Below are 24,762 nucleotides of genomic sequence, written 5' to 3'. Positions count from 1 at the left end.
TCTTATGCCCTTCACCATTCAGTAACAAGGGCATGATGCTGAGGCTCTACTGAGGTTTATGCCTTGGGAAGATGCTAGTTAGCCTAAGTCAGAAAGAGAAAGAATCATGGTGTTCTCCACGGGTTCCACTAAAAATGGAATGTATGGGAAACCCTACAAAATGGTAGCCTTTTGTGTCCCCCCGCCCCCCAACAGAAGATAGATGCTGAGCAGTTAAGACTCCAGAAGAGAATGTGACAAAAGCTCTTTTTAAAACTGATCTCAAATTAGGACTCTGTAGGCTTTTTCCTTTTTAAAATGGAAGTGTTTAGTCCTAAATTTAATAGCTACATAGTCCCATGCTTTAGGCATTTCAAACCTAACGAAAGAACAGAGACAGTAATGTTGTCTTAATTCATTTCAGAACTCTTTTCAGAACTTATTACTCTCAGGTTCAAGAGCCTAAGCAATTTCCATTAGAGACACATGTAAACTGGAATAGTCCTGGGACTCATGTAGATAGAGGACACTAGCCTCAAACTTGGGGTAACTCTCCTGACTGCTAAGATAGTAAGTGTGTGCCACCATGCCCAGTCCTTCTATTAATTTTTATTTATACCACGGCTACCCAAAAACTCCTTAGGCAGCTGAAGATGACCTTAAGATGATCACTGCCTCGGCCTTTACAGTATTGGAATCAGAAGTAAGTGCCACTATATCCAGCTTCATAACATCATCCTATCAACAGAAAAAAGGCAATGATGATATTATTTGGCTTTATCACTGAATAGGAAAGCAATCCATGAATCTCCTCCAGACTACAGCGTTATCATGAGGTTCAGACCACTTACTGAGATGGTGGTGCCTCTCACGGACTTCTCGGTGTTCTAGCATCTTGTTTGGCTCCCGATACAGGTGAGAAGTTGCAATGTCTTCTAGTGTGTAGTGCTGAAGAGGTGGTGGCGTAGGATGGAACTGGCCCCCAGGATTCATAAGGGGAACAGTGAGGGCAGGACTGTGCCGAGGAGCAGGGCTGATAGTACACACTCTCTTGGCAGGCGGTTCAGGAGGAACTGTCTCTCTTTCAAAATTATTCTCATCCCTCCTGTAGAAGAAACTGAAGTGCTTACCGGAGCCTGTCAAGAAGTGTTCGTGTTAACATCCCTACAAGTCTCAGAACAGCTGCTTCTTCCCAGCGTCTCACCTCCCTTTAGATGCTATGGAACCTGGAACCCTCTTGAGCACTATGTTTTGTTCTATTCACTTTCCAAAGCACGAAGACTGTTATTTTCTGAAATTTCCAAAGCAAGAATGGTTATTTTTGGTGCTGCAGCCCACATACTAAGCACATGCTTCCTCTGTTCTGCTCCCAGCCCCTCGGCCCTTCTCTCAGCTGTCAGCAAAACTAGAGATCTGACTTCAGTGCCTCTTCCGGTGTGTGTTCTTATACCTAGAGGCATGAACCAAACTGTCTTCAGACCAGACACAATTTGTAAATGCTTCTTTATTCCAGCATAAAAAGAGGTCAAATTCACCCCTAAGTAGGTAGAGCCATATAACCGTGAAACAGGAAAGGGGAAACTGAATAGCACAAGAACTGAGAAAATTTAGGAATGCTAAAGGTCAAATTTCTGACTATGGAGGTGATTTGCTGGGAAGAAAAATGCCTCTATGACTCAGTATGGGTTTTAGTCATTCAGCTTCAACTGCACTAAGCCTTCCATTGCTGTTCAATATTGCTTCCTCAATAACTCACACACTATTGTGGCAGCCACTTTATCCTACTTCCTGACATGCTAGTCATAAAGTCTTAAGAGTCTTCCTACTAAGTCTAAGAAGCCAGCTGTAGACTGGCTTCAGGATTAGGGCTGGTTATGGGATGGACCAAGGCGGAACTACACTATCCACCCTTAGGGAGGGGAGGGGAGCGGAGGGGAGTGAAGGTTAAGTTAATCGGGAGTTAGCTGTCATCAATCACACCTATGGAATGAAGCAGACAAGACAGACAGAAGAATTTCTGGAGAGCTGAGTATGTGTGGCATCCCCTTGGAGATGGTGATGAACTTACCAGGAGAGGACAGGTCCCCTCCACATACCCAGTGCCACTCTGTGCCCTGCCTTTACCTACTATTCATCAGTATCCCATGAACACATCCTTAATCGTAAGCCAGCTAATGTTCTTGAGTTCTGTGAAACAATGAACAATTAAACAATACTGAGGAGATTTGAAGAAGCTCAATTTGGCCCAGCAATGGCTGCACATCTTTAATCCTAACACTCGAGAGGCAAAGGCAGGTGTGAGTTTGAGGATAGCCTGTAAGTTCCAGGATAGCCAGGGTAACACACAACAAAAACCCTGTCTTAAACCCCACTTCCACCAAAAGAAGCCCAATTTGGAGACCATTATTCAGAAACAGCCAATGAGAACAAAGCAAAGGGGACACAGTTGTTTGACAGGACAGTATTCACAACCACAACCTGACACTTGTCAATGGCTTAAGGGAGAGGACAATCCTGGGAGCTGAGTCTTCAACCTGTGGCGGCGTCAGCTCTATCTCCAGGTAGAAAACAACAAGAGGAAGGGACAGCTGACTAATGGCTGCTGTGCTGGCTGCTTACCACATGTGAGCGTCCCAAGCATCTCATAAATACATCTTTTTTGCAGGTAGCAGAGTAAAAAGGATCAAGGGACTGGGTGTTCTTCCACTTCTGGGACAGTGAACCTGTCTAAACTCTAGGACAGAGGTCCTCCAAAGGAATGGGCAGTCACCTGAAGAATTGTTTGGACAAAGGAAAACTAATCTTGGAAAGTCTATGACATTGTATGTGTAAAACCCAACAAGCAAACCCTTTCAGACCTCTTCTCTGCTCACCTTTCCGGACTGGGCCTCTTTCCATTTCCATGAACCTCCATAAGCAGTTCAGAAGAGTCAGCAGGAGATGCAATACTGGTGTTGAGCAGAAGGTGCTCATGCTGGGCCAGGTACTGCGATGGGGTCTGCTTGGCTGCACGGGCACAGTGCAGCAGTTCTCGCTGCAGCAGGGGCAGGTTGGCCTTGAAAAGAAAAGAGGCAGTTTTCTGCTGAGCCCTACCTACAGAGATTAACCTCTCAAGGTGCTCTCACAGACCCAAAGCCCTCTGCTTTCTCACTCTAACACTCACCGGTAAAGTGACATCCAAGTAGTAAAGGGACATTTTTTTGAGTTGCTGGTTGGTCTGTCCCCCCCCCCCCCCAAGATCTCTCTCTCTCTCTCTCTCTCTCTCTGAAAACTAGCCAGTTAGAGAAAAATGTATGTTTTAAAATTATGTTCAATAAACCTTTATTGCGCTCTGTATCAGGCCACAACAGTAACTAAGGTATGGTCCCTTTAAGAAGATTGAAGGACAGCCAGGCAGTGGTGGGACATGCCTTTTAATTCCAGCACTTGGGAGGCAGAGGCAGGCGGATCACTGAGTTCGAAGGCAGCCTGATCTACAGAGCGAGTTCCATGACACTCAGGGCTACAAACAAACAAACAAAAAGATGTCTTTTATTTTTAATTGTGTGTTTGTGTTTGGGGATGTGAGGGCAGATCCCTGCAGCTGGAGTTACAAGAGGTTTGAGCGCCTCACACCTAAGCCCTCTGTAAGAGCAGCAAGCACTCTTATCACTAGAGGGTCTCTGCAGCCCGAACACAGTCTCAGCAAGAAAGTTTTCACTCAGGGAAATAGGACTAGGGCCCAATGCAGATGAGGCAAATGCTCTATTACTAAACTCTATCTCCAGCATCCAAACTACACATTTTCTTGAAGACTAGCCAGTTAGAGAATTACTAATGCCTAAAAAGGAGAACTACAAGTCCTGGTTTCTCTCCTCTAATCACAATCCTTCTCTGATAGTGGCAGTCAACATTTTCTTAGAGTTCTCTGGAGAAATCTTGGAATCACAGAAACCAGGATTACTTTTGAAATGGGGTTTTGAAGAGGAGTATTGGGAATAATATAATCTGGAACCATATAACCAACCCTTTTACCTAGTTTTCTGTCTAGATTTTCTACCACCTGCTGTAATTGGGTGATATACTATGTGGCAGAGTCCTGGCCAATAGGGAGATAAAAGACAGAGACAGACAGGCACAGTTGCTAGTTTCTTCAAAACCCTTTATGTATCCATTTTCTCTGCCTAATCCATCCCGCTTAGCCATCAGCTAACTGAATGCGTGCCTATTATCTAAAAAGCCATGGGTTGAAGATTTTCGAATTTTCCTTATTCTGTGGTCTTGAATGACTATAGGAAGAAAGGTTTTCATTCCCAACTTCCTTTAGCATGTTTTATATGACTGAAGAATCCATTATGTTATTAAGCCACCCACACATACAAAGGCTTAATTTTGTTGTAACGGGGCGTCAGTGAGACACTAGTAAAGATAAATAAAGTCTGTACATCAGATACCAAGTGTTATCTGAATGTCAGCATCCTGATTTAAGGGCTCGGAACACGGCTCCTTGAGAGTATGTGCTTGGCACACTTGAAGCCTAAGACTGGAAGCCTACTGTCATGAAAAATGAAATTTTCCATTTGGTAATTTAAATGTGTGACATCTACAACATTTTTTTTAATATTTGAAGAAAAATAGGAAATGATTGTGAAATGCTTCTTTTTGGGAAATTGGTTTTGAGGCCATAAAGGAAGCTTATTGTACCATTTTAAACCTTATCTGTGAGCATGAAATTTCTTAAAAATAAAAACACTTTTAAGAGAGTAAGGGTGGTACTTTGAATAGAAATGGCCCCCATAGACACGTGTTTAAATGGTTGACTCATAGAGAGTCACATTATTAGGAGGTATGGCCTTGGACTAGGTGTGGCCTTACTGGAGGAACTATGTCATTATGGAAGAAGGCTTTGAGGTCTCAAATATGCTCAAGTCACACAGAGTGGCATAGTCATCTGCTACCCAGGAATCAGGAAGAAGAACTCTCAGCTCCTTCTCCAACACCCAGCTGGCCAGCAAGTCATGACATTTAATAGACTAAATGCCACACCGACCCCAATAGAATCTGTGTGACAAATTCCACAGACTGATTTCAAAAGAAGGAGGTCTCCTGGAACCAGTTGTGGAACTCTCAACAGGGGCAAACATATTGAGCCGTAGTTCTCATGGCAATGTTTCTGTTTTGTTCTCTTTCATTCCTTTTCTTAGTTACAGGTTCTTGGTAGCCTAGACCATGATCTTAAGCAAGAATAATGGGTACGAAACCATCACTTGAGATGGGTCACTAACATGACCTTGTCTCCGGGGAAACCAACGCTTTACTTTTCAAATTACTTATAAAATTATTATGATAGATAAAAACTTTCCCAACAATAAAATTCCATAGGCTACATATGTATCATCAGAGATGGGTTTTGGTATATGGTAAAGAAAGTCTTAATTAGAAAGAATTAAGATAGTTTAAATTAGAAAGAATACAAAGAATTAGAGCCAGGCAGTGGTGGCGCATGCCTTTAATCCCAGCACTTGGGAGGCAGAGGCAGAGGCAGGCGGATTTCTGAGTTCAAGGACAGCCTGGTCTACAGAGTGAGTTCCAGGACAGCCAGGGCTATGCATAGAAACCCTGTCTCAAAAAAAAAACAAAAAAAAACCAAAAACCAAAAACAAAAAACCAAAACAAACAAACAAAAAAGAATTAGAAATAGTTTAAATGTATTCATTGAAGATTTATAAAAAACCAGGCATTAGATGATAAATGATAATTAACCATATAGGGCTGGAAAGTTAGCTCAGCTGTTAAGAGCACTGACCATAAAGATTTATTAATCTGTTCTTGGGAATATGCCACTACTAGCCTTGGATGACTGTCCTATTGAATATATTCTTTTAGAATTGTTATATTTTAGTGATTTATATTATTAATAATGATGTTACCTGTTCTGTTTATGATTCACTGAACATGTAATTTCAGAGTTGTAAGGCTCAGATGATTTTTGTATTTTACTGTGCCAAATGATTTTTTGTTGGTATTAGTGATTGTTTCACTGGATACGGTTTCCACTGGATATGGTTTCTTCCCCCCACCCCCCACAAGGTTTCTCTGTATAGCCCTGGCTATCCTGAAACTCACTCTGTAGACCAACCAGGCTGGCCTCGAACTCAGAAATCTGCCTGCCTCTGCCTCCCAAGGTGTTGGGATTACAGGCGTGTGGCACCACCACCGGCTTGGATATGGTTTCTAAGAAATGTTATGTTTGGTTTTTAATGTATAAAATCCTCTCCTTGAGAGCTGCAAAATACACTCAGATTCAAACTGCCTGTATGTTTGTTTCTTTTTGTCATCACCAAATCCTTATCTACCTGGACTTTGAGGACCCTCATCCCAGTGATCCCCATACCCGGCTGGAGTGGTCCGTGGCAACTAAACCTTTGAAACTGTAAACCAGCCCATATAAATATTTTCCTTTGTGAGAGTTGCCATGATCATGGTGTCTCTTCACAGCAAAAACAACCTAAGACAGTAAGCATGATAATTTAGAATGATGTACACAAAAGGTATGTTCCATGGAATAATAATTCAAGATGACATCAGTAGACTGTATTATCTGGGGTTTGAGGAAAAAACACTGCCTCTTTGTAAAGAGTCTCCACTCAGATAACACATACTCTCATCTTCAGACCACACCTACAAGATAGAGTGGCATTTCCTCCTCGCCCACAAACTCACATAACTCTGTCCTCTTTCTACCTTTTTTCTTCCTGTACTTGCTCCTGGATGCTAACTAGACTGGAAACAGAAACCATTCGCATTACATATGAGGCCAATTTACATACTGTTCACCTATCAGCCCCAAATAAAATAAATTTATGAAAATGCAACAAGCCATCCTTGCTGAGATCACAGAGCAAGGATCAGTAGACCTTGAAGAAATGCCGATGACAAATTACAATGAATGCCTCTCAGAATTACCTTGAGAAATGGAATCACAAATGGACGAAGAGGAAAGTTTGTAGCTTCCTGGAGCTTACAATGGAATTCTTCAATTGTCACTGTTGAGTTCTGAAAAGGTAAATAATAGTCAACATCCAAAACTGGGTACACACAGCAAAAAAATTAAGTAGATTAAATGTACGGAAAGGCCAAAGGAATGATCAGAACTTTCCCTACAGATAAAGTGATAATACAAATTTCTAGCAGAGACTGTGACTCATGCCAGAGGAAGAGACTCAAGGCTGTCTGTGTGGCCAAAATAGGGCAGACTACATCTCAAAGGAGTGATCTGTCAAACATTAATGTCAACAGTCAAAGAACATGACTGTTAAGCTATTGCTTAGTTGATTTAAAAACAAACAAACAAACAAACAAAAACTTGGATTTTTTTAAAAGAATTATTTATTATTTAAGTATATGAATACACTGTAGTTGTTATAGATGGTTGTGAGCCATCATCGTGTGGTTGCTAGGATGTGAACTCAGGACCTCTGGAAGAGAAGTCAGTGCGCTTAACCACTGAGCCATTCTCCAGCCTGCTTGGTTGTTTTTCTTCTCCCCTCTCTAAAGATTGCACAGTCCAGCAGGAAATCAGACCATTAACTGTCTCGTATTGGTAATAGTGAGTGAGATGATTCAGTGGGTAAAAACCTGACTGTCATGCACACACAATGGCACAAGTGCATACACACTCACAATACATATATACATACATACAATTTTTTAAATGTTTTGATTTTTGATGCAGCATCTCACTATGTAGCTTTAGCTGGCTTGAACTTGTAGAGATCTTCATGACTCTGCCTGCTAGAATGCAGGGACTAAAGTCATGCACTACTACTATTACAGCTGGGCCTGTGTACAATGGTTTTTGAGACGGGGTTTCTCTTTGTATCTTTGGCTGTCCTCGAACTCAGAGAGTCACTTGAGTCCTGGGGATGAAGGGTGTGTGCCATCCCTGCCCACCTTAATGATTCCTTTTTAAAGGCTCAGAAATGCTTGGGAGAGAGAAAATTTGAAAAGTAAAATATTAGAAGATTTAGTCTAAAGGGAATATCTGCGATGGACTTAGAAGATAAAGTAGAGGGATAGAGATAGGCTCCTATACTTGTTTGGTGGAGACAGGATCTCTCTGAAACACGAGCTGGCAAGAACAGCTTACCAAGTGCTACAATTATTTAATGTATACCTTTCAAATTTTTTGAGAAAAATTATAAACTGATACCCTCCTTTGGGCCTCTGAGGGTGGCAGGCTGCATGTAGTACACAGATGCACACAAGACAAAGTATTCACACAATTCATACAGGCCAACCTTTCCTTTTCCTTTTTCTATTTTTATTACATTTTATATAATTTTTTATTTAGAAAATTTTAAATTAGAAAAGTTAAATATAGAGACGTTTTTCTATTCTTCTCCACTGTTAACATCGTATGAAACTCACTGACACACGGTAACTATAGATTTATACCACAACCTATATACTGGCCCTATATACCACTACCTATATACTGGTCAAGGCCCAGTATACAGAAGGTCGTGGGCTGGCAGCCAGATGGCTCAGTAAGTAAAAGTTTTGCCACCAAGCTATATGACATGCATTTTCTCTGGACCCAGCTTTTAAATTAACTTCTTAAGGTGATACTTCTGCAAACATTTTTAAATTTTAACTTAATTTTTATTTTTTAAAAGATCTATATTTTTGTTTAATGTGTATATTTTGCCTGCATGTATGTACATGTAACATGTGAGTATCTAGTGCCTGTGGAAGCCAGAGGAGTACATCAGAACCCCTATAACACACAGTTTATATTTCTTATAAAATATAAACTTTATAAGAAGGGGAAAAAGAAAATGTAGGCCTGCATGAAAAGCAGACTGTCAGCTGATCTGAGACCGTGATATAAAACTTTTCCCTAACTGACAAGGCAGAAACAACAACACCCGGAAAAACAAAATGCTGTACATGCAGATGACAGACGTAAGCTGCCTTGTCCTTTACAAAGCACTTTCACATTCATCACATCACTGAAGGACCATGAAAGGGCTGAGGGGTAGCTCTCTTGGTACAGTGCTTGTCTGGCACACATGAAGCCTAAATATGCTCCCCAGTATACACCATGACCTGAACATGGTGGTACATGATTATAGTCCTAACCCTGGGGAAGTAGAGGCTGAAAAATGAGCAGATGAAAGTCATCTTTAGCCGGGCGTGGTAGCGCACACCTGTAATCTCAGCACTTGGGAGGCAGAGGCAGGCGGATTTCTGAGTTTGAGGCCAGCCTGGTCTACAGAGTGAGTTCCTGGACAGCTAGGACTACACAGAGAAACCCTGTCTCAAAAAAACAAGTCATCTTTAGCTACACAGTAAATTTAGCCTGGGCTACAGGTGACATAATCTTAAAAAACCAAGTAAATGAAAGTAATTCTGAAGATGAATGGCAGTGGTGATAGCTGTGACAGAAGTGGCACACATGGGAATATAGTGCAACTTACAAAGTGGGCTATGTGCGTGGTTCAGCATGGGTGGTGGCGTAAAGGCTCAATTGTGGCTGCAGCAAGTAGGAACGTCAAGAAGTTTGTGCACTCGTCCAGTGGACTGCCACTGTGCCTTTCAAAGCCCACTTTGCTTGGAGTAACAGCAGTGAGTTCTTGACAAGGAATGGCCACGATGTATGCAGAGTGATGCCAAATTTGACTTCATCACCGGAAAGCATCTCTGCAGTCACTATGAAAAACGCTTCTAGAACAGGTGCTGCAGCCAGAAGGTGGCATTTCAGCATGTGTGCTATGTGACTCAGTACTCCAGTGTGCTGAGTGTGCCTTGGTGTCCCACTGCAAGGCTGAGTTTTACAACAAGCAGCTCGAGGTGCTCCTACGTGATGCTACCTTCCTTGTTACTTTTGTTTTTGGTTGGAGATAAGATCTGATACACAGCCTTGCTTCACTTCATGTGAAACTATGTAACTCAGGAAGATTTTAAACTCCAGATCTTTCTGCCTAAAGATCCAGAGCACTGGGACTGTACCCAGTACTAGACAAGGACCCTACTAACTACGTTCCATCCCCTGCCCTCCAGTACACTGGGGGAACCTCAGGGATTTTCCTAAATTGTATTTTGAGAAGAAATATAACTTTAAGAACTAATACAATAATTCATCTTTCATCATAAATAGAAGCCAACGTGCATGAAAGAACACAGAATGCTTTTATCGAGTGAATTTTACAGTATTTTATTTGAAAATTCTGAGAACTAGTAGCACTTCCCTCATAAACTGAGAATATTCAATCTCACCCAGATGGCAATATAGAAAAGTTAATCCTTTAATCTATAAGCAGGCTCACTCTGATCAGTATAGAATGAAAATAAAGAAACTATGCATAAAGAGCTGATCAACATAACTACTTAGATACTATTTATTTAGATAATGAAACTTCTAATTTTACACAATAATGTTTTGAAAATTAAAATCTGGTTTCTAAATACCGCACCAGCTAACTAACTATGCTGACACACCAACAACCCTCTATTAACTTGGTTGGACCTCAGCAGGCCTGCTGAAAGCTGTTTAAGACAAATCCAAAGCTGGAATTAAATCAGCACCAGATAATAAGATACATAACAGATTTTTCTGACAAATAAATGCTGCTATAAAATCTATAAAAACTATAAAACAGTTTTACACAATTTGTAAGACAACTAATCTGGTACGCACTATCTACATGGTTTGGGAATGGGCAGAAATACGACGACTGCTTAAGCAGCTGATGGAGGTGAAGCTGTACTTACCACCAAGGCTAGAACAAGAGTCCGAACCTTCTCGCCAATCTCAGGTGAAATGTCATTGCCAAACTGTTGCAGAGTAGTGAGAAAGCGTTTCAACTTGCTGAGTTGCCTAGCACCACAAGTTGCTGGCAACTGCTGATTGGTTAGTGCTGATGATGTAGAGGAGGCAGGCCCATTGCTGAATCTCTGTGGTGGCGATGGGGCACCATTCAGGGTAGGAGGGGAATGGTTGATGCCATTGCTTACTAAAAGAAAGCCAGAATGAGAAGAGTCGGTTGAAGCACAGAAGAGTATCTGCTGACCCTTCATCTTTATCTTCTCTTTCATTTACTCATTTGAATTCTGTAAAGCATTTCAGTGTCAGAAAAAACTTATTTCCACCCTCAATGAGTGTGTTGTGTGCCAAGACAAACTGTCAGAAAAAAAAAATGGTGACAGAATATTGTACAAATGTTGAAACGTAAGTGTTGTGATATGCACTTCTGTTGTAGTTATGGTCACGCAGGGGGCCAGAATGGAAAAAAATGTGTATGCCCAGGAATACAAGTCTAGACTTAGTAACATAGTGACATTTCACTTAAAGCAAGCAAGCAAGCAAGCAAACAAGCAAACAAACAAATAAAAATGAGGTGGAGAAAGCAGTATAGAGGAAGGAACATGGGAAGGATAACTAATATTAAATGCCTTTTGAAAAGGTCATACAGAAAACGTACTATTGTAGAAGCCTCCTAAAATATATACATATAGGGAGAAAAAAAAAAAGAGTTGAAATGGTGATACTCTATAATGGGGAAAAACAATACCCCAACTATGCAAAGAAAACTCTTTTTAAGCTGTTGGGATTTCAACCCCAAACTTTAAAGGCCAATGCTATTTGTTACCCTCCAGAACTTTCTTTAACACCCTCCCGCTGTAGATACCAATATATGAATCATCAAACACGGAGAAATCTAGTTTGTACTTAACTAGAAGCTTCATCTCTACTGACTAGTGTTCAAAATGCTAAAAGAATGTTATGTATGTTACTGGAGAGGACAACAAATCATTAGTCTCAAAACCAGCTATGAATAAAGACCTGCTGGCAAGGCATGCTCACTAGCATAAATGTTATAGGAGCAATCAACCAGTTTTTGTAGACTTAAGTCCTTTCTCTATGAGACAGAACCTGTATCTGATACTGTGTGAATGAGGCTAAGCACCCCCGGCTATATAGGTCATGAGCCCTAAGGGAAAACCTACTATGTCATTTGCATCTCTAAGTGATGCATAAATGAATGCATTGCCCAGCTCTCATCAGAGAAGCTTCTTGCAGTGGATGGTAGCTAACACAGAGATCCACAACGGTCAGCATGACAAAGTGAGGCTTCTGAATGCTCAGCCCTAAAGAGGTCATCTGTATTATACTCCTCCCTTCATGGCAGACAATTTATGATAAAGACTATAAGGTCCAGAGATGGTAGATGTCTTCAAGGAAACAGTGTTTTTCATTTATAATAAGGCAGATGCACATATTAACTTACAGAGATTATGAATGTATACACAAGTTCAAGCCAGATAAAATTTCACCACAGAAGAGGATAGGAGAGGTGGGCATGATGTTCGTCTGTCCGTCCCAACCAGTCCATTCCTATCCCATGCCATGCCCCACCTCCCTCCATGACATCTGATTCTAGTTGGGATAAGTAAAGTCCGTTTTCCTCAATGTAGTTATAACACACTCTGAGGCAGGTCCCACACCTGGAAGTACTCAGGCAATACAAACTAGAGAGAAAGGGAAAAAGAGGAAAGGGTGAAAACAAAACAGACATAGCAAAGGAGAGAAGTTAATAGCTAGGGAATTAAAGTTGAATAGCTAGGGAAAGATCTGAAGGAGTTGGGAGGGGGGTTGAATACGATCAAAATATATTGTAGGACATTCTCAGAGAACAAATGAAAACATTATTTACAAAGCAAACAAGAAGACACAACACCTACACACAACCACTGTAAGGATTAGGAAAAGGCAGCTATGGTAATGTTGAATGCAATCCCAGCACTTGGGTGAAGAAGGACACTGTTCAAGGACACCTGGCTACAGGGAGCTCCTGTTACAAAAAACAAAAACAAAGAAAATTCATAGGCACAGAAGGAATATTTAATCTCAGACACCATAGGTGGTATAGGATTTTTTTTTTTTTTTTAACAGCACTCGGGAGACAGAATTATGAGGATTCCAGTTTGGAAGCCAAACTGAGCTATAGAGTGAGATCTATCTTAGAAAAACAACAAAACAAACACAGGAAGGGGGGCACATTCCTGGGATCCATCAAAACTTGGAGGGTGGAGACAGAAACAGTTCAGGGTCATGCTGGGCTTTACAGAGTTCAAGACCAGTGAGCTACGCAACACTACCAATCAAAAACAAACGCATCAAGCAACTGAGCAGCAAAGCACAGAAAAGAATTTAAGGCTTCTGCTGTGTTTTAGAGGAGGGCTAATCCTTTAACCTTTCTTAGCTAATAAAACTGACTCTAGGAGGCAGAGGCAGGCAGATTTCTGAGTTGGAGGCCAGCCTGGTCTACAAAGTGAGTTCCAGGACAGCCAGGGCTACACAGAGAAACCCTGTCTTGAAAAAACAAACAAACAAACAAACAAAAGACAGTTACTTCTCCATCTCTGTTCCTTCTGCCTGGAAAGAGGATTCAAATCTGAACCAGCAAACTCACATGCCTTGTTACCTCTTGAAGTAAGACTTTTTCTTTGGTATTCAATAATGATGCTTTACTTAAAGATACATCCTAATAGATTTAATAAACCTGAACCAGGTGTAGTGGCGCATACTTTTAATCCCAACACTCTGAAGGCAGAAGCAGGTAGATCTCTGAGTTCAAGGACAGCCTGGTCTACAGAGTGAATTCTAGAAATCTTCATCTACAAAACTACCATTTTATCTCCCCAAATATACTTGTTTTTGTATATTGGCAAGTCTTCCTTTTGCTTGGTTTTTGCTTTCTTCTTCTTCTTTTATTTTTTTATTTTTGTTATTTTATTTTTTTATTTTTTGGTTTTTTCGAGACAGGGTTTCTCTGTGTAACCCTGGCTGTCCTGGAACTCACTTTGTAGACCAAGCCTGTCCTCAGACTCAGAAATCCACCTGCCTCTACCTCCCAAGTGCTGGGATTAAAGGTGTGTGCCACCACCACCTGGCTGGTTTTTGCTTTCTGAGACAGGCCTTGAACTATCCTTTCCACCCCACCTTCCCCTTCCTTTCTCCCCTGAACATTTATTTACAAGCACATATCAACACATCAGGCTAGACTTCTTGATAAATATTACTTTACCATATGCATATGCAGTGCTAGGTTTCTGTAAACTATCATACATGTATTTAGTGTACGGGTGCATCCACGTGTGCGCATATGCCATAGTGCCAGTGGGGTTCTTTGAGATCTAGGAGTTGGTTCTCTACAACATGGGTCCTGGCATCAAACTCAGGTTGTCAGTCTTGGCAGCAGGCATTCTTTCATTCTTTTGTTTTGTTTATTCCCTAGCAAAGGGTAGGTTTTCAGGATAATGGTGCTGAATTGATATAAAACTAACGGGCTGCTGAAGAAAAAAAGAGAGAACAATTCTCTTTTCCATTCTAATAGAACTAAAACTACTGGAAAGGAGAACTCCACACTTAACATCACCAATCTAGAAAATTAGTTTTAATCATTTTTCATTTCTTTGTTCCCACCAAAAGATCCATCCTGATCAAAGCTACCCTCTTTGAAGTGCCCCACAAGAACAGTATAGATAAGCTTTTCACAGCCTTCTAAATAAAACTGCATCATCACATTTCATGTTTTTTGTTGCTGTTGTTGTTTTGACACAAGATTTCTTTGTGTAGCCTTGGCTGTCCTAGAATTAGCTCTATAGAGCATGCTGGTCACAAATTCACAGGCATCCACCTACTTCTGCCTACTGAGTTCTGGTATTAAAGGTGTGTGCCACCACTGCCTGGCTACATTTTCATAGTTTTCAAACTGTAATATTTCCAGCTACATAGTGACACTGTTTCAAATAATAAAAATTATGTCAATCTATATGTTTTTGTAGGTCAGACAGAAACATCTCCCTCCCCACACTCTTTTGGGGATAGGGTATTACTAAGTATCTCAACAGGCCTCGAACTCACTATATAGACCAGCCTTGCCTCAAACTCACTGAGAACTCACTCGTTTCTTCTGCCTCCCACACTCCAGGAATAAAGGCATGAGCCACTCCAAGGGGCTGCCCTAGAATTCTTGACCTCTGAGAGTTAGATTACAGGCTGAGATAATAGGAATGCATTGTTATACCTCAGTGTCTGTGTGTGTGTGTGTGTGTGTGTGTGTGTGTGTGTGTGTGCGGTGTATATATTGAAGGTTTAATGTAAACCTGTCACTCAGATCTAAATTATGACTTGAATGATAAATTCAACTTTATTAAGAGGTCTCACATGCTGTAGGAGTAAAGGACACTGGCCTCGGCCCTCCAGGATTTATTGGTGGGAGGGGTGGCATGATGGGAGGCGAGGATCTTGACTGTATCTTCACTTCCACAGGCGATCCAGGCATTGCTGGCACCCTTTTCTCACAACCAACTGCAAAGAATAAAAGAAAGGGAGGTCAAAGTTCTCTATAAAATAATAATAAATAACAACGACAATTGAAAATGAACCTATTTCCCAAGAGGACTCAGAAGTTAAGATGAAGCTTCCAAGGGTCCATGTCCTAAATCCAGCTCTGTGAATGACACCTTATTTGGGAAAGAGGGAAGAACCTGTTTTTTAAAAATCTAATTACATTTTACTTTTTTATTTTCTCTCTCTCTCTCTCTCTCTCTCTCTCTCTCTCTCTCTCTCTCTCTCTCTCTCTCTGTGTGTGTGTGTGTGTGTGTGTATGTATGTGTGTGTGTGTGTGTGTGTTGGTTGTGGTGGTAGTTGGGGAGGGGACAGGTTCCATGATATGTATTTGGAGGTCAGAAGACAACTTTCCAGAGTCAGTTCTCTCCTACCATGTAGGTCCAGGGGATAATTTAGGCTATCAGGCTTGACAGTAGTAAACACCTTACTAGCTGAGCCACCATGCAGACCTGGGAAAGGACCTTTTAAGATTGGGGGTGGGGGTGGGGGGCGCGGAGGACACTGGAAAGATGACTCAGCAGTTAAGAGCATTGACAGCTCTTCCAGAGAGCCTGGGTTCAATGCCCAGCACCCACGTGGCACCTCATAATTGTCTATAAAATAACTCTAGTTCCAGGGGATCTGAAGTTCCCACAGACATAAATGCAAGCAAAATGCCAACGCACAAGAAAAAAGAAAGTTGCTATGTCTTTTTATTGGGGCATTGAGTCCATTGATGTTAAGAGATATTAAGGAATAGTGATTGTTACTTCCTGTCATTTTTGATGTTATTTTTTAAATTTGATTGGTTAACTTCTTTTGGGTTTGATGAAAGGTTGCTATCTTGCTTTTTCCAGGGTGAAGTTTCCCTCCTTGTATTGGTGTTTTCCTCCTATTAACCTTTGTAGGGCTGGGTTTGTGGATAGATATTGGGTAAACTTGGTTTTGTCATGGAATATCTTAGTTTCTCCATCTACGGTGATTGAGAGTTTTGCTGGATATAGTAGTTTCGGCTGGCATTTGTGTTCTCTTAGAGTCTGCATGAGATCTGCCCAGGATCTTCTAGCCTTCATAGTCTCAGGTGAAAAGTCTGCTGTGATTTTGATAGGTCTTCCTTTATATGTTACTTGGCCTTTTTCTCTTACTGCCTTTAATGTTCTTTCTTTGTTTAGTACATTTGGTGTTTTAATTATTATGTGACGGGAAGTATTTCTGTTCTGGTCCAGTCTGTTTGGAGTTCTGTAGGCTTCTTGTATATTCACGGGCATCTCTCTCTTTAGGTTAGGGAAGTTTTATGGGGACTGGGCCGATGGGTGGCTCAGTGGTTAGGAACACTGGCTGCTCTTACAGAGGACAGAAGTTCAGTTACTAACTCACAACAATCTCTAATCCCTGTTCCAGGCAATCTCTCAGTCTCTTCTGGCGGCAAAAACACATATACATGTAAGAAAAATCCCCAAAATTATGAAAACAGAAGGACCAGGAGCCAAAGCCAGACTCTAGCTATGAAAACATTTTGGATTAAATGAGACAAAACCCTGATTAAAAAATAATTTAAAATAAATTAATTCTCACCCAAAAGAACCTATTAATACTTGATTAATAGGCTTGCCTTTAAAGTTAATGATATACCTTTCACTAATTTCCTGGGGTTTGCTTTGTTTTTTAAATGTAAGTACTATAGTAGCAGCTGTCTTCAATTTCAAGTGCAAAAGACCAGAGAAAAGGTTTAAATGAGAAGTTAAAAATTAAAGTTTTCTTGTAGGATCAGTTATTAAGATAGTATATTCCAGCATGTTCATATTAACCACAAGATATATTTTAGAATATTTACCACATTTTCTGATAGGAGATATTGTTTTACTGTCCCCAAATATTGTTTTATGTTCCAGTTTCCATATTTTGGAAAGGGATATATAAACAGAAAATATCCAGGAAGCCAAGCCCTGCCCACTATGTTATAGTCCCCTAACAAAACCTACCATATTCAGAAAACCATGATGCTAAAATGTCCTGCTCCTGCTGTCCCTAGTCTGGATGCTTTCTTCATGAATTGATGGTCATCCTATCTGATTAGTGGACTAATGAGCTGTCGATGTCACGCTTGCCTTTTCCTTCCTGCCAGTGTTTTCTCGGTGCCCTTCAGAGAACGGTTGGCACGGTTCCAGGTCTCCCATCTGGGGCCCAGCTCTCTAGAAGGGTGGGAGGAAGGACCCAGTTGTCTCGCACTGTTATGTTATGTGCAGTGTGCATCAACCTGGAGGGCATCTTTCTCGGGCCACCTGTCTGTACAAGGGTGCCAAAGGCTGGAGGAGGCTCAGCACTGAGATAGATGTGTTTTAACATTCAGCACTTGGCAGAAAAATAACAGTGGGTCAGCCCAACTCCAAATGCATGCTTCATCTCCTGAGAACTTAGCTAGTGGACAAGATCTAGCCTCAAGAGCACAGTTTACAGGCCATGTGCGTTACCCATTTCTTGTTTTCTTCACTACCCACAACCCAGCACCAGAACTGCTATTCCAACTTTCAAACAGTAATGATGATCTGCAGAGGGAAAAGGCTGATTTGGCTCTTCCTCCTGTTACTGACCATCTACACAAAATTTAGCTAATGATTTCACCTTTCTACTACATCTTCTTTTTCAACACAAAGCAATGAATGACAATAAAAACAACCTTTTGAAAGGAAAGCTATGAAAATCAGGGACAGGGCTGGAGAGATTGACCAGAGATTAACAACAGAGCTGTTCTTCTGGAGGACCTAAGTTTGAATTCTCAGCGCTCATATGGTGGTCTCTAACGCCAGTGCCAGGGGATACAATGCTTTCTTCAGACCTCTACCAACATCAGGCATAAATGTGGTACATAAACATACATACAGGCAAAACACACACACAAGTAAAATAACTAGGGACGGGAAAGTTGGCTTTGCAGTTAAGAGCATAGCACTTGTTGCTTCGGCAGAGGACCCATGTTTGGGTCCAGTGACACACTATGGTTCACAACCATCCAGAACTGCACTTCCACTTCCAGGTGATCTGACAACCATCTTCTGAACTCTGTAGAGCATATCCATACATACAGGCAGAAACACCTATACACAAAATACCATGAAAAACAAAATATACATGGAGATCTTCTTGAAAAAAATAAAAGAAAAATACAAAAGAAAAAAAAGGGACCAGAAATGCCTGAAAAAGTATTAACAATAGGAATGAAATGGGGGTGGGGAGGGGGGGATACCTCAAATTAGAAGACTGGAGATGGACTTGGTCACAGTGAGGTGACGTGGGAGACACACACCAAGGAGGAAGTGCTGACTGAGAGAAAGAACACTAGCAAGAGAGAAGATTTGAGCAAAGAAAAGATGTATTATTTAGTATGGGAGAGTAAGGGTTTTTTGGTTTGTTTGGTTTTTTTTTTCCCTGTTTGTTTATTGGTTGGTTGGTTTTTTCTAGACAAGGTCTTACGGTGTAGCCCTGGCTGTTCTGGAACTCACTGTGTAGACCAAGACTGTCCTTGAACTCACAGAGATCCTCCTGAATGCTTGAATTAAAGGTATTTGTCACTCTGCCTGGCAGAACATTAAGTTTTAATGCTGACTCTAAACCAAATATATGTTCTCAGTAGGTAATTCAGTAAGAAGCTTGGAAATAAAAGAATACTTCAGCTTTGAACTGGAAGTCACCAACATAAGAATGAGAGTGACGCTAGGAAAGAATGGTAAAAATATAAATAATTTTTAAAAATATTTTTTTTTCTTGTATTTTTTTTTGTTTTTTTTTTTTGTTTTGTTTTGTTTTTTTTTAAAAGAGACAGGGTTTCTCTGTATAGCCCTGGCTGTCTTGGAACTCACTCTGTAGACCAGGCAGGCCTCGAACTCAGAAATCTGCCTGCCTCTGCCTCCCAGAGTGCTAGGATTACAGGCGTGCGCCACCATCGCCCGGCTACGCCCAGCTTTTAAAAAGATTTTTATTGGGCTGGAGAGATGGCTCAGTGGGTTAAGAGCACCGACTACTCTTCCAAAGGTCATGAGTTCAAATCCCAGCACCCACATGGTGGCTCACAACCATCCTTAAAAGAGATCTGATGTCCTCTTCTGGTGTCTGAAGACAGCTACAGTGTACTTACATATGATAAATAAATAAATATCTTTTTAAAAAAAAAGATTTTTATTTGGTATTTTTATGTGTGCCATACAGGCCAGGCCACAGGTATCAGAGGCCCCAGAACTGGAATTACAGGCAGTTGTGAACTGCCTGATGTGGGGCTGGGAACTGAATCTTTCCCCAAGAGTAGGGTGCACTCTGAACCATTGAGCCATGTCTCCAGGCCCAACTAAATTTTATTTTATTTTTTGAGAGAGCATCCTGTGTGTTCCAGGCTGGCCTGGAATATACTATGTAACAGAGGAAGTCTTCAACTTCTGACCCTCCTGCAGAGTGACAGCCTCAGGCCTGACTGCTTGTTTTCACTGTCATTTTTATGGATCAGGCTGAGTGTTGGTATGGTAAAGTGTGCACCATTATATCCAATCTCTTCTGTTTGTTTTTTCCTTTGCTTTTATTTAAATTAAAAAAAAAAAAAAAAGGCTGGTAGCTGGGTTAGTGGCACATGCCTTTAATCTCAGCACTCAGGAGGCAAAGGCAGGTTGATCTCTATGAGTTCAAGACCAGCCTGGTATTACAGAACTAGTTCCAAGACACTGAGAAACCCAGTCTTTAAAAAAAAAAAAAAAAAAAGAAAAGAAAAAGCTGGTATAACATATTGAAGTGCCCCTTCTCTTTAGTAAGCTTTAACTATTTACTCAGATCATCTTTCTCAAGTTATTACTGATGCTTTGGATAAGTCACAAAGCCAAATGTTCACAAACATCTAGATGCTAGAGCCTAGGTAACTGTTGCCTGTCTAGACAGCCATTTTGTGCTGTTGTCAGTGTTATAAGGACATTTTCTCATGTACTATTACTAGGAAACTTTCTTATGCCTGAGATGACTGCATATTCTGTTATGTTTTATGCTTTGGTTTCTTGGAAAACAATCACAATAGAGGTCAGTTGGACCTGCTCTGTATAGTTAGCTACAATGACCCTAACCACCCTTGGATCCTAACCAACCTCCCAGCCACACTTTTCCTACAGCTCCGTATGAGCTTTTGTGGCTTTTGGACTTATAAGCTGCCTCTGGAATGGACCCTAACATAAGTGAGACACCTGCATCAATGTAAGAAACCATTTAGATTAAAACTTCCATTTTGATGCCGGCGGTGGTGGTGCACGCCTGTAATCCCAGCACTCTGGGAGGCAGAAGCAGGAGGATTTCTGAGTTCGAGGCCAGACTGGTCTACAGACCAGGAGAGCCAGGGCTACACAGAGAAACCCTGTCTCGAAAAAAACAAATCCAAAAAACAAAAAAAACAAAACACAAAAATATTTTTTGAGTAGGGGTCAAATACTGTTTTCCATTCCTAAGACCTCCCTGCGAACTGACATCCTATTTGGCAGAAAGAGACATTCTGGTTGGCAAGTCAAGGCATGAATGTTGAGTAAGGCAAGTCCCCTGACACAGTTGAATACTCCCCAAACAATGGAGACAGGATAAATGTACAACAAGGATGTTCCTTAAATCCTGACTGTGGAATAACTGGGTTTCAGCCTTAAAAGCTTGTAGGATCTTTACTGAAGGTGGCAGGCAGTTCCGTTCCTTAATCTGGACCACTTCCCTGATTGATCAGTCTTGGGGTGTACATTCAAAAAACCCTGTGTGACTGAGATGTGTTTGAGTGGTTTGTGTCCATAAACGTCCTATGAAATATCTGGCTTTATATTTCTTTGCTGCCATTTCCAGTACCTAATTCTGGAAAGTCATTTTTAAGACCCCAGCCATGTCTCTAAACCAGCAATTCTCAACCCTTTAAGGGTTGCTTAGCAAACATCCTGCACATCAGATATTTATGTTATGATTCATAACAGTAGCAAAATTAGTCATAAAATAGAAATAAAATAACTGTATGGTTGGAGGTCACTACAACATGAGGATCTGAAAGGGTCACAGCATTAGGAAGGTTGAAAAACAATGATCTAGGGCTGGAGAGATGGCTCAGCAGTCAAGAGCACTGATTGCTCTTCCAAAGGTCCTGAGTTCAAATCCAAGCAACCACATGGTGGCTCACAACCATCTGTAATGAAATCTAATGCCCTCTTCTGGTGTGTCTGAAGACAGTTACAATGTACTTACATATAAAAATAAATAAATCTTTGGGCCAGAATGAGCAGAGATCCTGAGTTCAATTCCCAGCAACCACATGATGGCTCACAACCATCTGTACAGCTACAGGGTACTCATACATAAAATAAATAAATCTTTAAAAAGAAAAAACACTGATCTAAACCAAAGCTCCCATGGCTCAGCAGTTTAAGAATGCTTGCTGTTCTTTCAGAGGTCCTGAATTTGTGTCCTAGGGCCCACATGGTGCATAACAATTCTAACTCTAGCCTCAGGGGATTTGATACTGTACCCTCTTTTATCTTCCTCATGCATCAGAAACATTCAAAATATACACAGAGACATGCTGACAAAACACTTAGACACAGAAAATAAAAATAACGCCTTTAATCACAGCATTTGGGAGGCAGAGGCAGCCTGAGTTCAAATCCAGTGTGGTCTGCAGTATGTTTCAGAGCAGCAAGAGCTACATGGAGAACCTTGTTTCAAAAAGAACAGAAACTAAAAGAAAAAAAGAGAAAAGAAAAGGAATATGGTAAGTCCTCACTTTCCTAGACTGGAGAAAGAAACAAGTTTTATGGGATTGTCTCCTCGGCTAGATTAGCTTGCTCACAACCTGATGTCTTTAAACAACACAAAGTTTTCCTCAAAGCTCTGTGGAGGCTGGAAGTTTGAGGTCAGATGGAGGCAAGTGCTGATGTCTTCCAGGCCATCTTCTTGGTTACAGAGAGCCACTGTTTCCCCATGCCTTTATATGGTTTTGCCATATACCTAAATATATGAATTTCCACTAGCATAAGTGTGGGCTTTGGATTAATGGATGTCAACTGATAATTTTTAAAACCTGAAAGCATGTAACCTGGATGAGGTTAATAAAGAACAGGTCTGAGAACTGCATTCCAGAATTCTATATTTAAGACAACAAAGAAACTAAAAGAAGTGCATGAAAAACAGCAGCCAGGGAAATTGGGGTGGCAGGCAGCACACATGGAACCAAGTCAACAGTATCATCTGCTGGCCTACAAGCCCTGCAAAGGTTAAGTAAATAGAAAGTACAGAAAGCACCACTACAATTGACACTAGCTCTTTACATCATTATAAGAACCAGACATATCAGTAATAAAATACCTTCTTAAATTTTCTCATTTAAGGGGGCTGGAGAGATGGCTCAGCCATTAAGAGCACTGGTTGGTCTTTCAGAATTACTGAGTTCAATTCCATGCACTGACATGATAGCTCACACTGTTCATAATGAGATCCAATGCCCTCTTCTGGTGTCCAGACGTACATGCAGATAAAACATCCAAATCCACGGGTTTGTATATGCTTGGCCCAGGAAGTGGCACTATTTGAAGGTGTGGCCTTGTTGAAGTAGATGTGTCACTGTAGGTGTGGGCTTTAGGACTCTTATTCTAGCTGCCTGGAGGCCAGTATTCTGCTAGTGGCCTGCAGATGAAAATGCAGAACTCTCAGCTCCTCCTGCACCATGGCTGCTCGGATGCTGCCATGCTCCTGCCTTGATGATAATGAACCGAACCTATGAATCTATAAGCCAGCCCCAATTAAGTGTTGCTCTTTTTTAAGACTTGCCTTGGTCATGGTGTCTGTTCACAGCAGTAAAACCCTAACTGAGACATCCATAAACAACAACAAAAAATCTTTAAGAAGCCAGGACAATGTGGCGCTCACCTTTAGACCCCCTTAATCCCAGCACTTGGGAGGCAGAGGCAGGCGCATCTCTGGAATCTGATCTACCCTGGTCTACAGGGTAACTTCCAGGGCTGTACAGAGAAACCCTGTCTCCAAAAATAAACAGACAAAAATCATATTTTAGAAGCAGACAAGTTACTGTGAGGACCAGGCCAGCCAGAAATACACAAGTGACACTGTCTCAAAACACACTAATGCCTTTAATTTTGTTGAGTATGGGGGTCAAAGGACAATTTGGAAGAATCCATTTTCTCTTTCTACCGGGTGGGTTCCAGGGATTGAACTCAGGCTACAAATCCTAGACACAGCAGCTTTTATTTACCTGCTTAATAATCTTTACAGCTCTAAAGTGCCTTTTAAATTTTATTTACTGAGTTTGAATTGTGGTATGGTGGAAGAGCGGGCACTGGGATCACTGAGCATCTGCCTGACCCTGTCTCTCACTGAGCTTCAGCACAGTTACAAATGGTTGGCAGAAGGCTGGAAGTGACTCTAGAGCCTGGTCCCTGTCCCTGTCCCTGTCCCCCACGCCCTCCCGGCTCCCAGCAGTAACACCTGAAATCTAGGACAACCAGCCACTGATATCACAGCCATCCTGAAGTACCTCACCACAAAGTAAATCTAAAAACAAATAAATAAAAACAAACCTATTGATTCTGTAGTGGGGTTTGACTGAGCTGACTTTTTTTGAACTGTTTGAATTTAAATTGTGATACAGAAGTTATAGCAACAAACATCTGGTTTTATAGACATTATTTCCACTCTGGTGGATAAGCTTAATAAAGGTCATATCCCCAAAACAAGACAAAAAGAAAAAACTTTAAAAATTGTTGTTTATTTTGTGGATGTTCACATGAGGTAGCCAGAGAGGCATCCAAACTCCTTTATTTTATTCCTTTGGAACAAGGTGTCTCTGAACCTGGAACCTGGCTTGTTGTCAGCAACCACAATGATCCTCCTGTCCCTATTCACCCACACCACTAGCTGTTACACATTCACCTGTTACTCTTCTAGAGGACCTGAGTTCAATTCCCAATATTCACACTATATGGGTGAGGGTAGCCATGCCTAGTTTTTCCCACTGGTGCTGAGATCATCTCAGTAAGTTGTCATGCTTGAGCAGCATGCACTCTTACCCACTGAAATCTTTCTTCAGGTGTGGTGAAGGCCTATATGTCCAGCACTTGTTAAGTAGACAGGAGGAAGAGGAATGAGTTCAAGACCATCCTTGGGTATGTTAAGATTCAAAGACATCATGACCGACAATGAAACTTCATTTCAAATTCTACCTGACATGTGCCAAGGTATTAAAAAACAGGAGGAAACTGGAGAGATGACTTAGTGGTTAAGAGCACTGACTTGCTCTTCCAGAGGTCCTGAGTTCAATTCCCAGCAACCACATGGTGGCTCACAACTATAATAGGATCTGATACCCTCTACTAACTTTTAGCTGTACAGACAGAGTATTC

The 24,762-nt window shown here is 41.2% G+C and overlaps 1 protein-coding gene across 7 annotated transcripts in view; it reads right to left on the bottom strand.

The window, feature by feature from the left end:
* Positions 1–24,762, bottom strand: part of Cbfa2t2 (CBFA2/RUNX1 partner transcriptional co-repressor 2) — a 99,821-nt gene that overhangs the window by 22,351 nt on the left and 52,708 nt on the right. For 3 of the 7 annotated variants that reach the window (XM_052183996.1, XM_052183995.1, XM_052183994.1), the window contains exons 2-7: positions 23,273–23,379; positions 15,194–15,337; positions 10,735–10,976; positions 6,925–7,014; positions 2,853–3,034; positions 831–1,084 (exon numbers count right to left, since the gene is read on the bottom strand). In XM_052183996.1, coding sequence (XP_052039956.1) covers positions 831–1,084; positions 2,853–3,034; positions 6,925–7,014; positions 10,735–10,976; positions 15,194–15,311 — 886 coding nt within the window. In that variant the 5' untranslated portion in view covers positions 15,312–15,337; positions 23,273–23,379. The remainder of the gene's footprint in view (positions 1–830; positions 1,085–2,852; positions 3,035–6,924; positions 7,015–10,734; positions 10,977–15,193; positions 15,338–23,272; positions 23,380–24,762) is intronic. The other 4 variants (XM_052183997.1, XM_052183998.1, XM_052183999.1 and 1 more) reach the window with 2 other exon arrangements.

The sequence above is a fragment of the Apodemus sylvaticus genome, chromosome 5 (assembly GCF_947179515.1).
Source record: "Apodemus sylvaticus chromosome 5, mApoSyl1.1, whole genome shotgun sequence".
Lineage (NCBI taxonomy): Eukaryota > Metazoa > Chordata > Mammalia > Rodentia > Muridae > Apodemus > Apodemus sylvaticus.
This window is presented reverse-complemented; position numbering and strand designations above follow the sequence as displayed.